At 38.3% G+C, this 16,894-nt stretch overlaps 1 protein-coding gene across 2 annotated transcripts in view; it reads left to right on the forward strand.

Moving 5' to 3' along the window:
- Positions 1-16,894, forward strand: part of PLA2G4A (phospholipase A2 group IVA) — a 165,907-nt gene that overhangs the window by 20,976 nt on the left and 128,037 nt on the right. For both annotated transcript variants that reach the window (XM_044267307.1, XM_044267308.1), the window contains one exon: positions 13,953-14,054. In XM_044267307.1, the coding sequence (XP_044123242.1) occupies positions 14,022-14,054 (33 nt within the window). In that variant the 5' untranslated portion in view covers positions 13,953-14,021. The remainder of the gene's footprint in view (positions 1-13,952; positions 14,055-16,894) is intronic.

The following is a 16,894-nucleotide window of genomic DNA, read 5'->3' on the forward strand; positions in this document are numbered from 1 at the left end:
AAGCTCCATGCTGAGCAGAGAACCCCATGCGGGGCTCAATCCCAGGACCCTGGGATCATGACCCAAGCCAAAGGCAGAGGCTTTAACCCACTGAGACACCCAGGCGCCCCTATTTATTTATTTGACAGAGAGAGAGACAGTGAGAGAGGGAGAGTAGGAGAGGGAAAGCAGGCTTCCTGCCGAGCAGAAAGCCCTGTGTGGGGCTCGATTCCAGGATACTGGGATCATGACCTGAGCTGAAGGCAGATGTTTAATGACTGAGCCTCCCAGGCGCTCTGCAGTTATATTTTAACACCAGAATTTCCACTTGGTTATTTTTTCTAATGTCTGTACCTCTTTATTGCTATGTTATAATGTCTTACTTTCCTTTCATTCCTTCTGGTTTCCTTTAATTCTGTGAACATATGTGTAACACATGCTGTGACATACGTTAGGTTCATAATCTGGAGTCCCTCCGGGATGGTTATTATTGGTTGCTTTTCTTTCCTGTGTCTGGCTTACATTTTCCTGGGTTGGTTTGTTTCTGTTGTTGAAAACTGAAACTTCTTGGTTAGATACTGTAGCACATAGGGAATCTCACTCTTCCTCTGGGAGGTTTGTTCTGGGAGGTTTGTGTGGCTGGTTTGTTTCAGTGACTTCTTCAGCTCTGTCCATTGAGCCTTCCCCTCCAGTGTTCAGACTCTGAATTCTGATGTGTCAGCTCAGTTTTCACTTTTCATTTGCCTGGTTTCCTAAGCACTGCCCCTGGGCCAGCGTGGTTTTGCTGTCAGCCAGTGATAGCCGAAGGTTTACTTACACATCTTGACCAAGTAAGTCTACCTTTTTCTGTTTAATCATCATGTGGCCTGGAGAATACTTTCAGAATACAGGGAAATTACGAGTTCTCCCTGTTTTTTGCTTTCTGCATTTGCAAGTTGTCACTTTTGGGGAGTATTTCCCTGAGCCCTCTTAGCTTTCTTCATAGGAGGTGCAGCCTTGCATATACACACAGCCTTCCAGACTAGGAGTAAGTGGCCTTTTCCAGGTGCTCTTTCTTTTATCTCCTCCTCCAAATCTTGTTCTGAAATTTCTGAATGGTCTGCAGTTCTGTTGCTTGCCCAGCCGGTATGGCCTGATGCTAGCATTAAACTTCCCACGTTGTTTACTACTGTATCTCTGTGGGTTTTGACAACAGCTCTGGTCATGGAACTTTCCATGCTTTGTTCGAAATACAGTTACCGCCTCTCTCCCCCAAAGAGAAAGGCAACAGAGCTATGAATCTCAGGACTGTCCTATCTTCCCAGCTAGAACTTCTATGCTGGGGAACTGTAGGATGGTAGGAGCAACTTCTTGGTAAAATGTCACAGATTCTCATTGCTTTTACTGAGACTTCTTTTTTTGTAAATGGAAGTGTGGTTGATATACAATGTTACATTAGTTTCAAGTGTATGATATAGTGATTCAGCAAGTCTGAGTGTTATGCTGTGCTCACCACAAGTGCGGCTACCAGCTGTCACCAATATAATGCTATTACCATACCATTGACTAGAGATTTCGTAGGTTTTTAAAAAATAAGTGCTTTTAACTTCTCCAGTTAGTTTCCAGAGTTGTTTATAACTGACCAGTTCTATCTGCTTTTTAGAAAGAGGATTTCCCAAGTTCCTCATTCTGCCATTTTGGAAGTTGGCACACCTACTACGTATTACACTTTAAGGTGAAACTTTAAAGTGGAAGTTTTGTTCAAGATTCTAAGGTATAAGACCTAGAATATCAAATACTAAAATAGGTTGTGATACAGCCTATCCTTTTACACTTTGAAAAAAAGCATGTGGACATGAACAGTATTTAACTTTAAAATAACATACTAACTTACTACCTACTTCACAGGTATTAAAGCTTAGAATGGTAGAGGTGTGAGGAGGACTTTGAGAGAGTTCTGTGGTGTGTTTGTTTGTTTGTTGTGGAGAGAACTGCTTGGAATAGAATTCTTTAGAATCCTTCCTTTGCTGAAGAGATCTAGGAGGAATATACCTCCTAACCCCCAGTCAAGAGAGGGGCCTTTGAAAAGACTCCTCAGAAAGTTTTTCAGAGACTTTAACATGTGTCTGTCTCCTCTGTAGGCTGGTGTCTAGTTAGACTTAAGAAACATGAAGGGTCACAGGCAATGGGATATGGAGTTTCATCTGGGAAGCAGTTGCATTCTCAGTCTGTTAAAGAAAGGAAGCAGTTATGATTATTCTCTGTGGACTGTAGAGAACCGTGGAAAAGGATCTTAAATCCTACACAGGGGTTTTGCCTGGTAGAGTGAGTGAATCTCAGAAGAAGACCTGTGGACATAGACCACAGGATGCGTGGGGACTTCGAAGAAAGCACAAGCCCCCAGCTACAACAGAGATGCATTGCCACATGCCAGCAAATACAAGGAAGAAATCTTGAAAGTAGAGTATCTCAGAAGAATTCACAAAAGCATGTATTTATGAGACAAGGAGTCAGCTTTAATATATGCCAGGCCCAGAGATCACAAAGCCTGCTTATGAGAGTAGACTGAAGTAGTAAGTTTTTTGCTCCTGTATCTTTTCCAGCCTTCTCCAGCCATGAGGGGTTAAAAACCTGTGTTTATGAGTTAGAAGGGTTAGACTGTAGACAGAAGTGGAGAGAAGCCAATGGCCTTAGCTCTAGTTTAAGGAGGAGAAAAACTTCAACTCTAAATCAAGTATAGTTTTGGATGAATACGTGGGCCTAGCATTTTAATTTCTAAATATATATATTTAGAAATTATAAATATCATGTATAAGATGCATATTATATATAAAGCTGATATATATTGACCTATCAATATATATCACATATATATGATATATAAAAACTGATATATATATAATCATATATAAAACTGATATATATATGTATTTTAAAGATTTTATTTATTTGTTTATTTGACAGAGAGAGAGAGAGAGAGAGAGAGTAGGCAGGCAGAGAGGGGGAAGCAGGCTCCCTGCTGAGCAGAGGGCCCGATGTGGGGCTCAATCCCAGGATCCTGAGATCGTGACCTGAGCCAAAGGCAGAGGCTTAACCCACTGAGCCCCCGCCCTGGTGCCCCTGTATATAAGTTTTTAACAGAAATATCCCGAGACTGACTGAGGTTTCACCAAGATTGGAGAAGACATAGCCCTGAATAGATTTAAAGTGCAAAAGCCTGTTGCTCTAGGATTAACTGCCATGAGTTATGTTTGTTTACTATCTATTTACCTTTTAATTTCTAACCTAATAGACATGGACAGTTAGCTGTCATAAACCTATTTCTTGCTTTTGGCTTTATTTTTTTTATTTTTTTTTATTTTAAGATTTTATTTATTTATTTGACAGAGAGAGATCACAAGCAGGCAGAGAGGCAGGCAGAGAGAGAGAGAGAGGGAAGCAGGCTCCCTGCTGAGCAGAGAGCCCGATGCGGGACTCGATCCCAGGACCCTGAGATCATGACCTGAGCCGAAAGCAGCGGCTTAACCCACTGAGCCACCCAGGCACCCCTTGCTTTTGGCTTTAATGTTGGGGGTGCCTCTCTCCAGATCTTGCTGCTGGATACAGTAGTAACAGTGGTGGTGAATAGCTAGGAGTTAGGTGGTAAGCCCAGTGATCATGAATGGAGTTGCTAGACATGAGAAAAGGAAATAGAGTTGCTGACTCCAAACTTTGGGCGCCACCAACACATTTCCTCTAAATATTTTGAGTACAAGTCTCTTCTCTTCTGAGGTATCAGTTCTGCTTTCTGTTTCAAACAAATAATAAAAAATAAAAAAAGATGGGAGAGAGGGAGTCATTTCACTTTTGCTTCTCCAGACATTGGAATAGTGCTTGACACACAGAATTATGTCTTAAATATTTGTTGGATAAATGGATAGGGAGAAGTGGTAAGTTACAGCCCTGAGTGGACAAGAGTATGACACCATTGAAGACACCATTGAAGAAAGGAAAGAAAACAGTGTGGCCATAGGATAGAAAGAAAAGGGGAGGGTTGGGGGGCAAGACAGAGGAAGTTGATAGAAACCATCTTGAAGTCATTAGACCACTAATTTCAAACTTCCATGAATGGGTCGTGATATCAATTTGGTGAGCTGCTATCAGATTTAAACACATGATCTTAATCAATAAAACTTAGAATATAAAGAATAAAACTTAAGATTTGTAGTTCTTTGTAAAACTGTCAAATCAAATTTGCCTCCATATTTTATTGATATATGTGTGTATATACAGTTGTGTGTTGTGCTATCAAAAGGTTTTCCCACTTTGGTTTGCCATAAATAGGTATGAAAGCCACATAATAGGTATAGAAGAGATAGAAAGGTTTCTAACTTTAGAATAAAGGAATAGGAAACCACTGGAAATATTTTTTTAGAGGAGTGAATTTCAAGAGTCCTTTCCAACTCTAGACATTAATTATAGAGAGGGGTGTAGCTTTTGCAACATGTGAGCATGAAGTACCAGGCCAGGCTGTAGTTACTGCCATCCCTGCATTACCTTATGCTTACTGTAGGCAGAAGTCATGCCTTATTCACCCTTGCATTCTCAAGCCTAGCGTAGACTAGGCAGATGATCTCTTGTGTAAAGCTACTGTTTGTGAATTGAAAGGCTATACAACTTTCTGTAGAGAAGATACTCTTCGCCATGTCACTGTCATTCATACTGCTTCCAACATGCAGATTTTGGTGAGAATAATTACTATGGTCCTGATGACCTTTCAGCATTCCACGGTGGGTAATGTAATGTAAGAAGTCTAGAGCACAAATGGTCTGTCTCACTACTTGCTTCCTAGGACAGAGTGTTTTATAGGTATATGGTAGGTACTTGTTTGTTGCTTGTTGAACAATGACTCCATCAACATGTTTTAATTTTCAACAATAATTACAAGCAAACAGTACGTCTTTCAAAGCAAAGGTATAGTTATTAGTGGTTGGTCTATGTAATCTTGATTTTATAAAGGGAACGTGCAACACAAAAGCAGTACAAATGAGTATTTCTGTAGAAAGTTCAATGAACTCACAAAAAAAGGATAGAAAATGTAATATATACCTAAAATGTGGGGATGGGAGGGAAAAAGAATGAGTTTAAACTTAAATGACCATCAACTTAATATAGACTGCTATATGCAAAAGAGGTTACATACAAACCTAATGGTAACTATGTATCAAAACCACGAATAAACATGCAAAGAATAAAGAGAAAGAAACCCAATATATCAGTAAAGAAAATCAGCAAAAATCAAAGAGAGAAAGAATCAGAGAATGTCTTCAGAAACAGCTGCAAAACCAATAATAAAATGGCAATAAATACATATCTGTCAGTAATTACTCTGAATGTAAATTGACTAAACACTCCAATTCAAGGGTATAAGTTGACAGAATGGATTAAAAAACAAGGCTTATCTATGTGTTGCCTATAAGAGACTCATTTTAGACCTAAAGACACCTGCAGATTGAAAGTAAAGGCATGGCGGGGCGCCTGGGTGGCTCAGTGGGTTAAGCCTCTGCCTTCGGCTCAGGTCATGATCTCAGGGTCCTGGGATTGAGCCCCTCTTTGGGCTCTCTGCTCAGCGGGGAGCCTGCTTCCTCCTCTCTCTCTGCCTGCCTCTCTGCCTATTTGTGATCTCTCTGTCTCTCTGTTCAATAAATAAATAAAATCTAAAAAAAAAAAAAAAAAAGTAAGGAGATGGAGAAACCTCTATCATGCACGTGGATGTCAAAAGAAACCCAGAGTAGCAATATTTGTTTTGGACACAATAGACTTTAAAACAAAGACTATAATAAGAGACAAAGAAAAACACTATATAATAACAAAGGGGGCAATCCAACAAGAAGATAAAATAACTGTAAATATTTATGCACCCAGCATAGAAGTACTCAAACACATAAAACAGTTAATAACAAACCTAAGGGAACTAATCAGTAATAATACAGTAGTAATAGGGGACTTTAATACCCTACTTACCTCAATAGACAGCTCATCTAAATGGAAAATCAAGAAGGAAACAGTGGCTTTGAATGACACACTGGACCAGATGTATTTCACAGATATTTTCAGAACATTCTGTCCAAAACCAGCAGAACACACATTTTCAAGTTCACATGGAATATTCTCCAGAATAGATCACATATTAGCCCCCAAAATCTGCCTCAACAAATTCAATAAGGTCAGAGTCCTACATACATCTTCTCTGACCACAACACAATAAAACTAGAAAACAACCACAAGAAAAAAAATCTGAAAAGACCACAGAGACATGGAGGTTAAATAACATGCTACAAACAATGAATGGGTCGACCTGGAAATAAAAGAGGAAATTTAAGGGGTGCCTGGGTGGCTCAGTGGGTTAAGCCTCTGCCTTCGGCTCAGGTCATGATCCCAGGGTCCTGGGATCAAGCCTTGCATCGGGCTCCTTGCTCAGCGGGGAGTCTGCTTCCTCCTCTCTCTGCCTGCCTCTCTGCCTACTGGTGATCTCTGTTTGTCAAATAAATAAATAAAGTCTTTAAAAAAAATAAAATAAAGTTCCTAAATGAAGCTCCCCCAAGTTACCCTGATGTAAGCAGGGTGCACAACCACTGTTAGCCCCTTTGATGTCTTGGAAATGAGAATAATTAAAAAAAAAAACCTTTAAGTTTCACATTATATTCTGGAGAAACATTTAAAAAACCAAAAAAGAGGAAATTTAAAAAGTACGTGGAAACAAATGAAAATGAAAACACAATGGTACAAAACCTTTGGGAGGCCGCAAAGGTGGTTGTAAGGCCTGCCTCAGGAAGCAAGAAAAATCTCAAACAACCTAACCTTGCACCTAGAGGATCTAGAGGAAGAACAATGAACAAAACCTAAAACCAACAGAAGGAAGGACATAATAAAGATTAGAGCAGAAATAAATGATATAGAAACTAAAAAAACAATAGAACAGATCAAGGAAACCAGGAGCTGGTTCTCTGAAAAAAATCAATAAAATTGATAACTCTCTAGCCAGACTTCCCAAGGAAAAAAGAAAAAGGAGTCAAGTAAATAAAATCACAAGAGAAGAGAAATAGCCAACACCACAGAAATATAAACAACTGTAAGGGAATATTATGAAAAACTATGCCAAAAATTGGACAACCTAGAAGAAATGGTAAATTCCTAGAAATGTATAAATTACCAAAACTTCATGAAACAGGAAGAAATAGAAAGTTTGAAAAGACTGATAACAAGCAAGGAAACTTAATCAGTAATCAAAAAATTCCCAATGGACAGAAGTCCAGAATCAGATGGTTTCACAGGCAAATTTTACCAAACTTTTATTTTTTAAAATTAATTAATTAATTTTAAAATTTAACATATAATGTATTTTTAGCCCCAGGGGTACAGGTCTGTGAATCGCCAGGTTTACACACTTCACAGCACTCACCATAGCACATACCCTCCCCAGTGTCCATAATCCCACCACCCCTCTCCTTACCCCCTCCCCCCAGCAATCCTCAATTTGTTTTGTGAGATTGAGAGTCTCTTGTGGTTTGTCTCCCTCCTGATCCCATCTTATTTCATGTATTCTTTTCGTACCCCCCAGACCCCTAATGTTGCATCTCCACTTCCTCATATCAGGGAGATCATATGGTAGTTGTCTTTCTCTGATTGACTTATTTCGCTAAGCATAATACCCTCTAGTTCCATCCAGGTCATCGCAAATGGCAAGATTTCATTTCTTTTGATGGCTGCATAGTATTCCATTGTTTATATATAACACATCTTCTTTATCCATTCATCTGTTGATGGGCATCTAGGTTCTTTCCATAGTTTGACTATTGTGGACATTGCTGCTATAAACATTCGGGTGCACATGCCCCTTTGGATCACTGTGTTTGTATCTTTATGGTAAACACCCAGTAGTGCAATTGCTGGCTCATAGGGAAGCTCTATTTTCAACTTTTTGAGGATCCTCCATGCTTTATTCCAGAGTGGTTGCACCAGCTTGCATTCCCACCTACAATGTAGGAGGGTTCCCCTTTCTCTGCATCCTTGCCAGCATCTGTCATTTCCTGACTCGTTAATTTTAGCCATTCTGACTGGTGTGAGGTTTTACCAAACTTTTAAAGAAGAATTAATACCTGCTGTCCTCAAACTATTCCAGAAAATAGAAGAGGAATGAAAATTTTCAGATTTCTTCTACAAGGCTAATATTATCCTGATACCCAAACCGATAGCTACCACTTTTTAAATCCATGGCAGTAACCCTGATGAGCATAAATGCGAAAATCCTCAACAAAATACTAACAAACTAATCCAGCAATACATTAAAAAAATCATTATTTAACACATCAAGTGGGATTCATTCCTGGGTTGCAAGGTGGTTCAATATTCTCAAATCAGTCAGTGATTGATCACGTTAATAAGAGAAAGGATAAGAACCGTATGATCATTTCAATAGACAAAGATATGTACTTGTCAAAGTACAACGTCTATTCATGATAAAAACGCTCAACAAAGTAAGTTTAGAGGGAGCATAGTTCAGCATATATGAAGAACCCACAGCTGGCATCATCTTTAATGGGGAAAAACTGAGCTTTTTTTTTTTTTTTTTTTTTTAAGAGCTTTTCCCCTAAGGTCAGGAACAACATGGGGATGTCTGCTCTCACCACTTTTATTCAACATAGCACTGGAAGTCCTAGCCACATCAACCAGACTATAAAAAGAAATGCATCCAGATTAGCAAGGAAGAAGTCAAACTTCACTATTTGCAGATGGCATGATGCTTTATATAGAAAACCCAAAGACTCACCAAAAAACTGTTAGAACTGATAAATGAATTCAGTAAAGTTGCAGGATACAAAATCAATGTGTAGAAATCTCTTGCATTTTTATACACCAAAAATGAAGCAGCAGAAAGAGAAGCCTCTTGATTTATTAAACCAGTCCCATCTCCAATTGCACCAAAACCCATAAGATAGCTAGGAATAAACCTATCCAAAGAGTTGAAAGACCTGTACTCTAAAAACTGTAAAACACCGATGAAAGAAATTGAAAACAATGCAAAGAAATATAAAGGTATTCAGTGTTCATCAATTAGAACAATTATTGTTAAAATGTGTATACTGCCCAAAGCAATCTACACATTTGATGCAATCCTTATCAAAATACCAATAGCTTTTTTCACAGAACTAGAACAAACAATTCTAAAATGTATGTGGAACTACAAAGACCCTGAATAGTTAAAGCAACCTTGAAAAAGAAAAGAGCTGAAGGCATCACAATTCTAAACTTCAAGCTATAGTACAAAGCTGTAGTGACCCAAACAGTATGGTACTGGCAGAAGAACAGACACACAGACCAATAGAACAGAATAGAAAACCCATAACTGTATGGTCAATTAATCCTTGACAAAACAGAAAAGAATATCCCATGGGAAAAGGATAGTCTTTTGAACAAATGGTGTTGGGAAAACTGGACAGCAACATACAGAAGAATGAAACTGGACCCCTTTCTTACACCATACACAGAAATAAATTCAAAATGGATTAATGGGAGACCTAAAACCATAAAAACCATAATCCATAAAAATCCTAGAGAGAAGAACACAAGCAGTAACCTCTTTGATCTCAGCTATAACAACTTCTTTCTAGATTTGTCTCCTGAGGCAAGGGAAACCAAAGCAAAAATAAACTGTTGGGACTACATCAAAATAAAAAGCTTCTGCACCGCTGAGCAACAACCCATAAGTTAAAAGGCACAGAATGGGAAAAGATATTTGCAAATGATATACCCTATAAAGCTCAGTTAGTATCCATAATAAAAAAAGAACTTCTCACGGTGCCTGGGAGGCTCACTCAGTGAAGCATCTGACTCTTGATTTTGGCTAAAGTCATAATCTCAGTGTTAGAAGATGGAGCCCCACTTTGGGCTCTGCTCTGGGCATGGAGCCTGCTTAAGATTCTCTTTCTGTCCCTTTGCTCCCTCCCCTTCCCCTGCTCCTGCTGCTGTTCCCTCTCCCTCTTTCTCTCTCTAACAAAAACAAACAAAAACGAACTTCTAAAAATCAACACCCGAAAAACAAATAATCCAAATTATTTGTTTGGAAGACATTAACAGGCATTTCTCCAAAGAAGACATCCAGATGACCAACAGACTCATGAAAAGATACTCTTGATCACTTGCCATCAGGGAAATGCAAATCAAAACTACAATGAGTTCTGTCACCTCACACCTGTCAAAATGGCTAAGATCAACACCATAAGAAACAACAGGTTCTGGCAAAAATGTAGAGAAAAAGCAACCCTCTTGCACTGTTCGTGGGAATGCATGCTGTGCAGCCACTGTGGAAGACAGTATGGGGTTTCCTCAAAAAGTTAAAAATAGAACTACCCTATGATCCAGCAATGGCACTACAAGGTATTTACCCAAAAGATACGAAAACAGCAATTCAGAAGGATGTATGCACCCCTATGTTTATTGCAACATTATTTACAATAGCCAAGATATGGAAGCCCCCCAAGTATCCATTGATTGAAGAATAGATAAAGAAGGTGTGGGGGTGTGTGTATGTGTACAGATATAGTGTATACATATATACGTGTATATATAGTATACGTGTATTCATACATACAATACACGTATACACAATGAAGTAATATTCAGCCATAAAAAAAGAATTAACTCTTGCCATTTGCAACAACATGGATGAAACTAGGGGGTATGATGCTGAGCAAAATAAGGCTGTTAGAGAAAGAAAAGTACCATATGATTTCAGTCATATGTGGAATTTAAGAAACAAAACAAATGAGTCAAGGGGAGAAAGAGAGCCGCGCACACCAAGAAACAGACTCTTAACTGTAGAGAACAAACTGATGGTCACCAGAGGGGAGGTGCGGTGAGGGAGAAGGGGGAGGGCAAAATAGGTGCTGGGGTTTAAGGAGGGCGCTTGTCCTGAGGAGGACGAGACGATGTATGGAATTGTTGAATCACTGTACTGTAAACCTGAAACTAACGTGACACTACATGTTAACTAATTGGAATTGAAATGAAACTTAAAATAATGTTTTTAGAAATGGAAGCTGGCATGCATTTACATATGGCTCGTAGTTCCTATGGGGCCGGCACCTTTCACTATAATCAGGTCATCAGTCCTCACTACAACACTGAAGGTAGTACTGTTCCACTTACGGTGGAATACACGGAGTCTTAAAATGTGAAACTGGAGTTTAAATCAAGGTCTTTCTGATCCTTAATCCAATGTTTTTTTTGTTTGTTTGTTTGTTCATTTTTGTTTGTTTTTGTTTTTTTAACCAAATTATGCTACTTCAATAAAGAAAAGAATCTGATTTTCCCTCAGGCATGGAATCCCCAATAGTAATACCCTGGCATTGCTGTACAACCATATGGACTTTTCTGTTTCTAGAAAGGGAACATGTGCTTCTCAGGGATTACCACTGCTGCAGCAACATAAAGGCTTGTGCTCTTGGCCCCAGGGGCTTCACATGGCCTGTCATGTACTTGAAAGAAGAATTCTCTTAAGAAATTGCTTCACTGGGATGATTGTTTCATCTTGATGAAAATGTACTATGAGAAGATAGAAATCAACTTTAGGAACTTACCAAGTGACTACAATAAACAAATGTCTTATTTAAAAATTTTTTTTCTTGGAACACCTGGGTGGCTCTGTCTTCAGCTCGGGTCATGATCCCAGGGTCCTGGGGTCAAGTCCCACATCAGGCTCCTTGCTCCGCCGGGGAGCCTGCTTCTTCCTCTGCCTGCTGCTCTCCCTGCTTGTGCTCTGTCTCCTCCCAACAAATATATAAATAAATTTAAAAAATTTTTTTTTCTCCAGTAAAAATAATGACTTGATGAACCAGAACAAAGAAGAAGGGAGAATTTCATTTTATATAATTTTTAAATAGGGGACTGTGAGTGATTTTTATCTTTCCTACAATATTGGTTCATATTTTTCATATTAAAAAATAATGAAGCCAGGCTGGCAGAAAATATTTGCAAAAGACACATCCAATAAAGGACCATTATCCCAGTTATACAAAGAACTCCTAAAGCTTAAGAATTAAAAAAAAAACCAACAACAACCTGACTTTTTAAAATGGACAAAAGACCTTAATAGATACTTCACCAAAGAGGATATACAGGTGACAAACAAACATGAAGAGACGCTCGCATCATATGTCATTATCAGGGAAATGCAAATGAAATCAGTGAGGTAACACTGTACTCCTAGTAGAATGGCCAAAACCTAGAACACTGCCAATATCCAGTGTGGGTGAATGCGTGAGCCACGGAAGTATTAAATCTTGATAGTGGGAATGCAAAATGGTACAGATACTTTGAAAGATAGTTTGGTGGTTTCTTATCATACTATACCTATTTTTACTGTGTGATCCAGCATCCATGCCCCTTGATCTTTACCCAAAGGAAATGAAATTGTAAGTCCACACACAAAGCTGTACATGGATGTTTATAGCAGCTTCATTCACGGTTGCTAAAATCTGGGAGCATCCGGGACATCCTTCAGTAGGTGAACGGATAAATGAACTATGGTGCATCCAGACCATGTAAAATTATGTAGGTCTAAAACGAAATGAGTTTTCAAGCCATAAAAGGACACAGAAAAAAACTTCCTAAATGCAGCTTACTGAGTGAAAGAAGCCATTCTGAAAATGGTACATACCATATGATTTCCAATGATGTAACATTCTGGAACAGGCAGAACTATGGAGATAGTAGAAAGTTAGATCATTGCCAGTGGTTGGGAGACAGGGAGGGATGAATAGGCAAAAACAAAGAGAATTTTTAAGGTGTGAAAGTAGTCTTATTATACCCTGATAAAGGGGATAAAGGGCACAGGTCATTATACATTTGTCAAAACCCACAGAATGTAGAAAATGAAGAGTGAACCCTGAGGTAAACTATGGTCTCTGGGTGATGATGATGTGTTGATGTAGGTTTATCAGGTCTAACAAATGTCCCATTGTGGTAGGGGATGGGGGTCAGGGAGAGGCAGAATGCATGTGTGGGGCAGAGAATATGTGGGGGAGATCTCTGTACTTCTCAATTTTGCTATGAACTTAAAACTCCTCTAAAAAAATAAAGTCTTTAAAAATACATACATACATACTGTTCTTTTTGCTGAAAAAATTATGAAGGAAATGGGTTTAGTAATTCAAGGATATTTCATGAGATCCCATTTGTGTAAAAACATTCAAATAAAAATTATTTATATAAGTAATAAAGGTATTTGAGAAGTTCCAAATTAGATGTGACATATAGAATACTGACCTAGAAGTATATGTTGTTTTATAGTCTCAAGGGAAAAAAAAAAATCTATGAAGAAGGATTTGATTTTTTTACTTGATTTTAAATAACATGGAGTCATTATAGAGTAAAGCAAAATATAGAAAGTATTTTTTCCCATTTTTTATTTATTTTTATTTAACTGGTTCTAAATTCAGCTGGTATTTTAGAATGAATAAACTTTTTTGTTTTTAATATCCACACCAAAGTTGAAATTTAACATGAATGTATCTTTAAAGGTTTTAACAAAGAGCTAAGGTAAAAATGTTCCTTTCTTATCACGGATTTGTGTAACACTAGCCCAGTCGAGAAAATGAACAATGGCGTATGGCTGTTTCATTATAAACAGTACAGCATAATCTTAATTTTTCGTAAGTTCAGTGACCTTCTCATAAGATACTTGGCAAATGCAAAAAAAAAAAATGGGGTTTCCTAATAATTACTGACAGAATAAATTTGAACAAATAAATGTGGAAATTAAACAGTACTATCAAACTATGTTTACCCTTTCCCTAAGTTCTATGTGTACACTAGGACCTATAAACAATTGGAAACTTAATCTCTCTGGTCCCCTTGGGTGGACTCTGACTTCCAAAGGTTCATGTTCATCATGATTTAAATCTTGGAACTGCATCCAAGAGGAAGCTTAACAATAGTGATTGTTTATTTTGTAGGTTTTAAAGAAGCTTGAGTGCCGAGAAGACCTTTGAAGTGTGAAGAGATTTCCTGTAATTGAAATCAAGATGTCATTTATAGATCCGTATCAGCACATCATAGTAAGTCATTTACTGTTTATATATCCTTGCTGGGAGGGAGGCCGATATACATCTGTGCATGAGCTTTGCTGGCATTGGCTAATAAAGTACAACTCTAAAGGACAAATCCACAACAGAGGTACTTGGAAGGGGAAAAAAAAGTACCAAAACATGCGTAACAGTACAGAACTTTCACAGAACAGTAAGAAATGTAGTTAACCACTTAGCAGTTACCTGTCTGGGTAAGTTCTACCCTTCACAGGCATTGGTGGAGAGGAGACAAAAGAATTCTTGAATTGAAGGCTATTATTTGGGTCTGCATTGGCAGGGTAAAGCATTCTGTAACTTTCCCTTCTGTGTGCTTAAACCAATTCTTTATAGGCGCTTAGTTTAGTAAAGAGTAATTTCAAATTTTAGTATGTATTCTTCCAAACTCAGTTGGAAGCATACACCCTCTCTTCTGATCCAAAAAGTACCCCAGGGATCTCTTTGCTAAATTCAACACTTGAGATCCGGTTAGGTTTATATGGACTAGAAATAGCTTTTATGGGACATGAAGGAATAATCCAGAGCCTTATTGTTACTTTGAATGAAGCACTTGTTCTCTTACCTTACATCCTTCTCTAGCTACCATCCTCTGTCTTTTCCTGCCTGGAGAGCAAGGATTAACGTATTACAAGTGTTTTCTAGTGCCTTCTTCCCCTCTGTTCATAGCTCGAATCATTAAAAACTAGACTCAGCTTTCCCACTTCACAAAAAGCCTCATCAAGGGCCTCTTTTGGTGCTGAATTCAGGGGACTCTTCAATAGCCTCATCCCCTAACACCCTACCCTGCCCTCAACCACCCCCACTGGTCATTCTTTTCTTAAAACTCTTCTTAATGGGGCGCCTAGGTGGCTCAGTGGATTAAGCATCTGCCTTTGGCTCAGGTCATGATCCCAGAGTCCTGGGATCAAGTTCCCACAACAGGCTCCTTGATCAGCAGGGTGCCCAATTCTCCTTCTCCCCCCTACCCCCACTCATGTGCTCTCTCTCTCTCAAATAAATAAATAAAGTCTTAAACAAAAAAAACTCTTCTCGTTTTTTCTGTGGTTCTATTTCAGATTTTCTTGCAATTGGTTCCTTCTCAGTTTTCTTTGCAAGCTGCTCTTCCTGTTGGATTGTTGAGTGTTTGTTTTTTTAATCAACATACACCATATATAAAGTGCATAAATCTTAATTGTTTAACTTGATGGATATTAACCTATGTATTCCTCTCATCATCATCCAAATAAAAACACACAGCATTAAAAGTAACACAGAAGAGTTGCTCATGTTTTTTCCAGTCAATAAACTCCACAAAGGTAACCAATATTTGACTTCTATGACTGTAGATAAGTGTTGCCTGCTTTTGACCTTCTTATAGATATCTGCATTCCACATTTCATCTGTGCGATTCATTCATGTTGTAAAGCAGCAGAATTCCACACTTTTACATTGCCCTATAGTATTACCTGAGTATACTACAAACTCTGATGCCCTGGTAACCGCCATCTCCTCACTGAATGGCAGAGGCCCCTCTACTGTAAATGAAGCCCCATCTGTGTGTGGCTTGATCTCTGTGCTGTTTTATTGGTCCGTTAGACTTTATTAAATAATGCCCATTGTACAAATATCTATCTTAATTTCTCTCTCTCTTTTTTAAATGATTTTATTTATTTATTTGTCAGGGGGAGAGTGAGTGAGAGCCCAAGCAGGGGGAGGGGCAGGCAGAAGGATGAAGCAGGCTCCCCGCTGAGCAAGGAGCCCGACGTAGGACTCTACCCCCGGACCCTGCGATCACGACCTGAGCCAAAGGCAGACACTTAACTGACTGAGCCACCTAGGCGTCTCATCTTAATTTCTGTAGCTTTGAAATATATCATATATGGTAGTGTAAAATCTTCCAGCTTTTTCTTCTTCAAGATTGTCTTGGCTATTTTCAGTCCCTCTGCATTTCCCTGTAAGTTTTGCAACCCGTTTGTCACTTTGCTACACACACACATAGACCAAAAACTGCTGAAATTTTTATTGACCCTTAATGATTTTATAGACCAGTGAAGGGAGAGATGCTATGATTATGATATTGAATCTTTTCACCCATTAATAACCCATGAATCTAATCCAAAACTAATGTTATTTAGATTATCTTTAATTCTCTCAGGAGTGTGTTGTAGATTTCAGTAAGAAATGTTTTATAGGATTCCCCCCTTACCTGTGGTTTCAGTGGTCTGTGGTCAGACTTTATACAGAAGCAGATGATCCTCCTTCTGACATAGTATCAGAAGGTCAGTAGTAACCTAACACTATGTCACTTTCATTTCATCTCGTCACCTAGGCATTTTATCGTCTCATATCATCACAAGGAGGAAAGTGAGTATAATACAAGATATTTTGAGAGAGAGACCACAATCACATAACTTTTATTACAGCATATTATTTTAGTTCTCTTTTATTATTAGTTATTGTTGTTAATCACTTTCTCTGTCAAACCTGATTTTTGTTTTTTGTAAGATGTTTATATATAATTAAACTTCATCATAGGTATGTATGTACAGGAAAAAACAGTATACGGGGAGTTTGTACTATCCATGGTTTCAGGAACCCATAGTGGCGGGTCCAAGGTTGCTTGGAATGTATCCCCTGTGGCGAAAGAGGGATTACTAAATATCTTTTTTTAGATGTATTTCTTGATAGTTGATGTTTTAGTGTCATTATTTACAAATTTTATTTTCCAGGTAGTTTTTGCATTTATATCAAGATACAACTGATTTTTGTTGATCTAGTAAACTTACTGAATTTCTTTATTAATTCTGATAGCTTGTAGGCTCTTTTGGATTTTT

This window comes from Neovison vison, chromosome 10 (genome assembly GCF_020171115.1).
Source record: "Neovison vison isolate M4711 chromosome 10, ASM_NN_V1, whole genome shotgun sequence".
NCBI classification, from domain to species: domain Eukaryota; kingdom Metazoa; phylum Chordata; class Mammalia; order Carnivora; family Mustelidae; genus Neogale; species Neogale vison.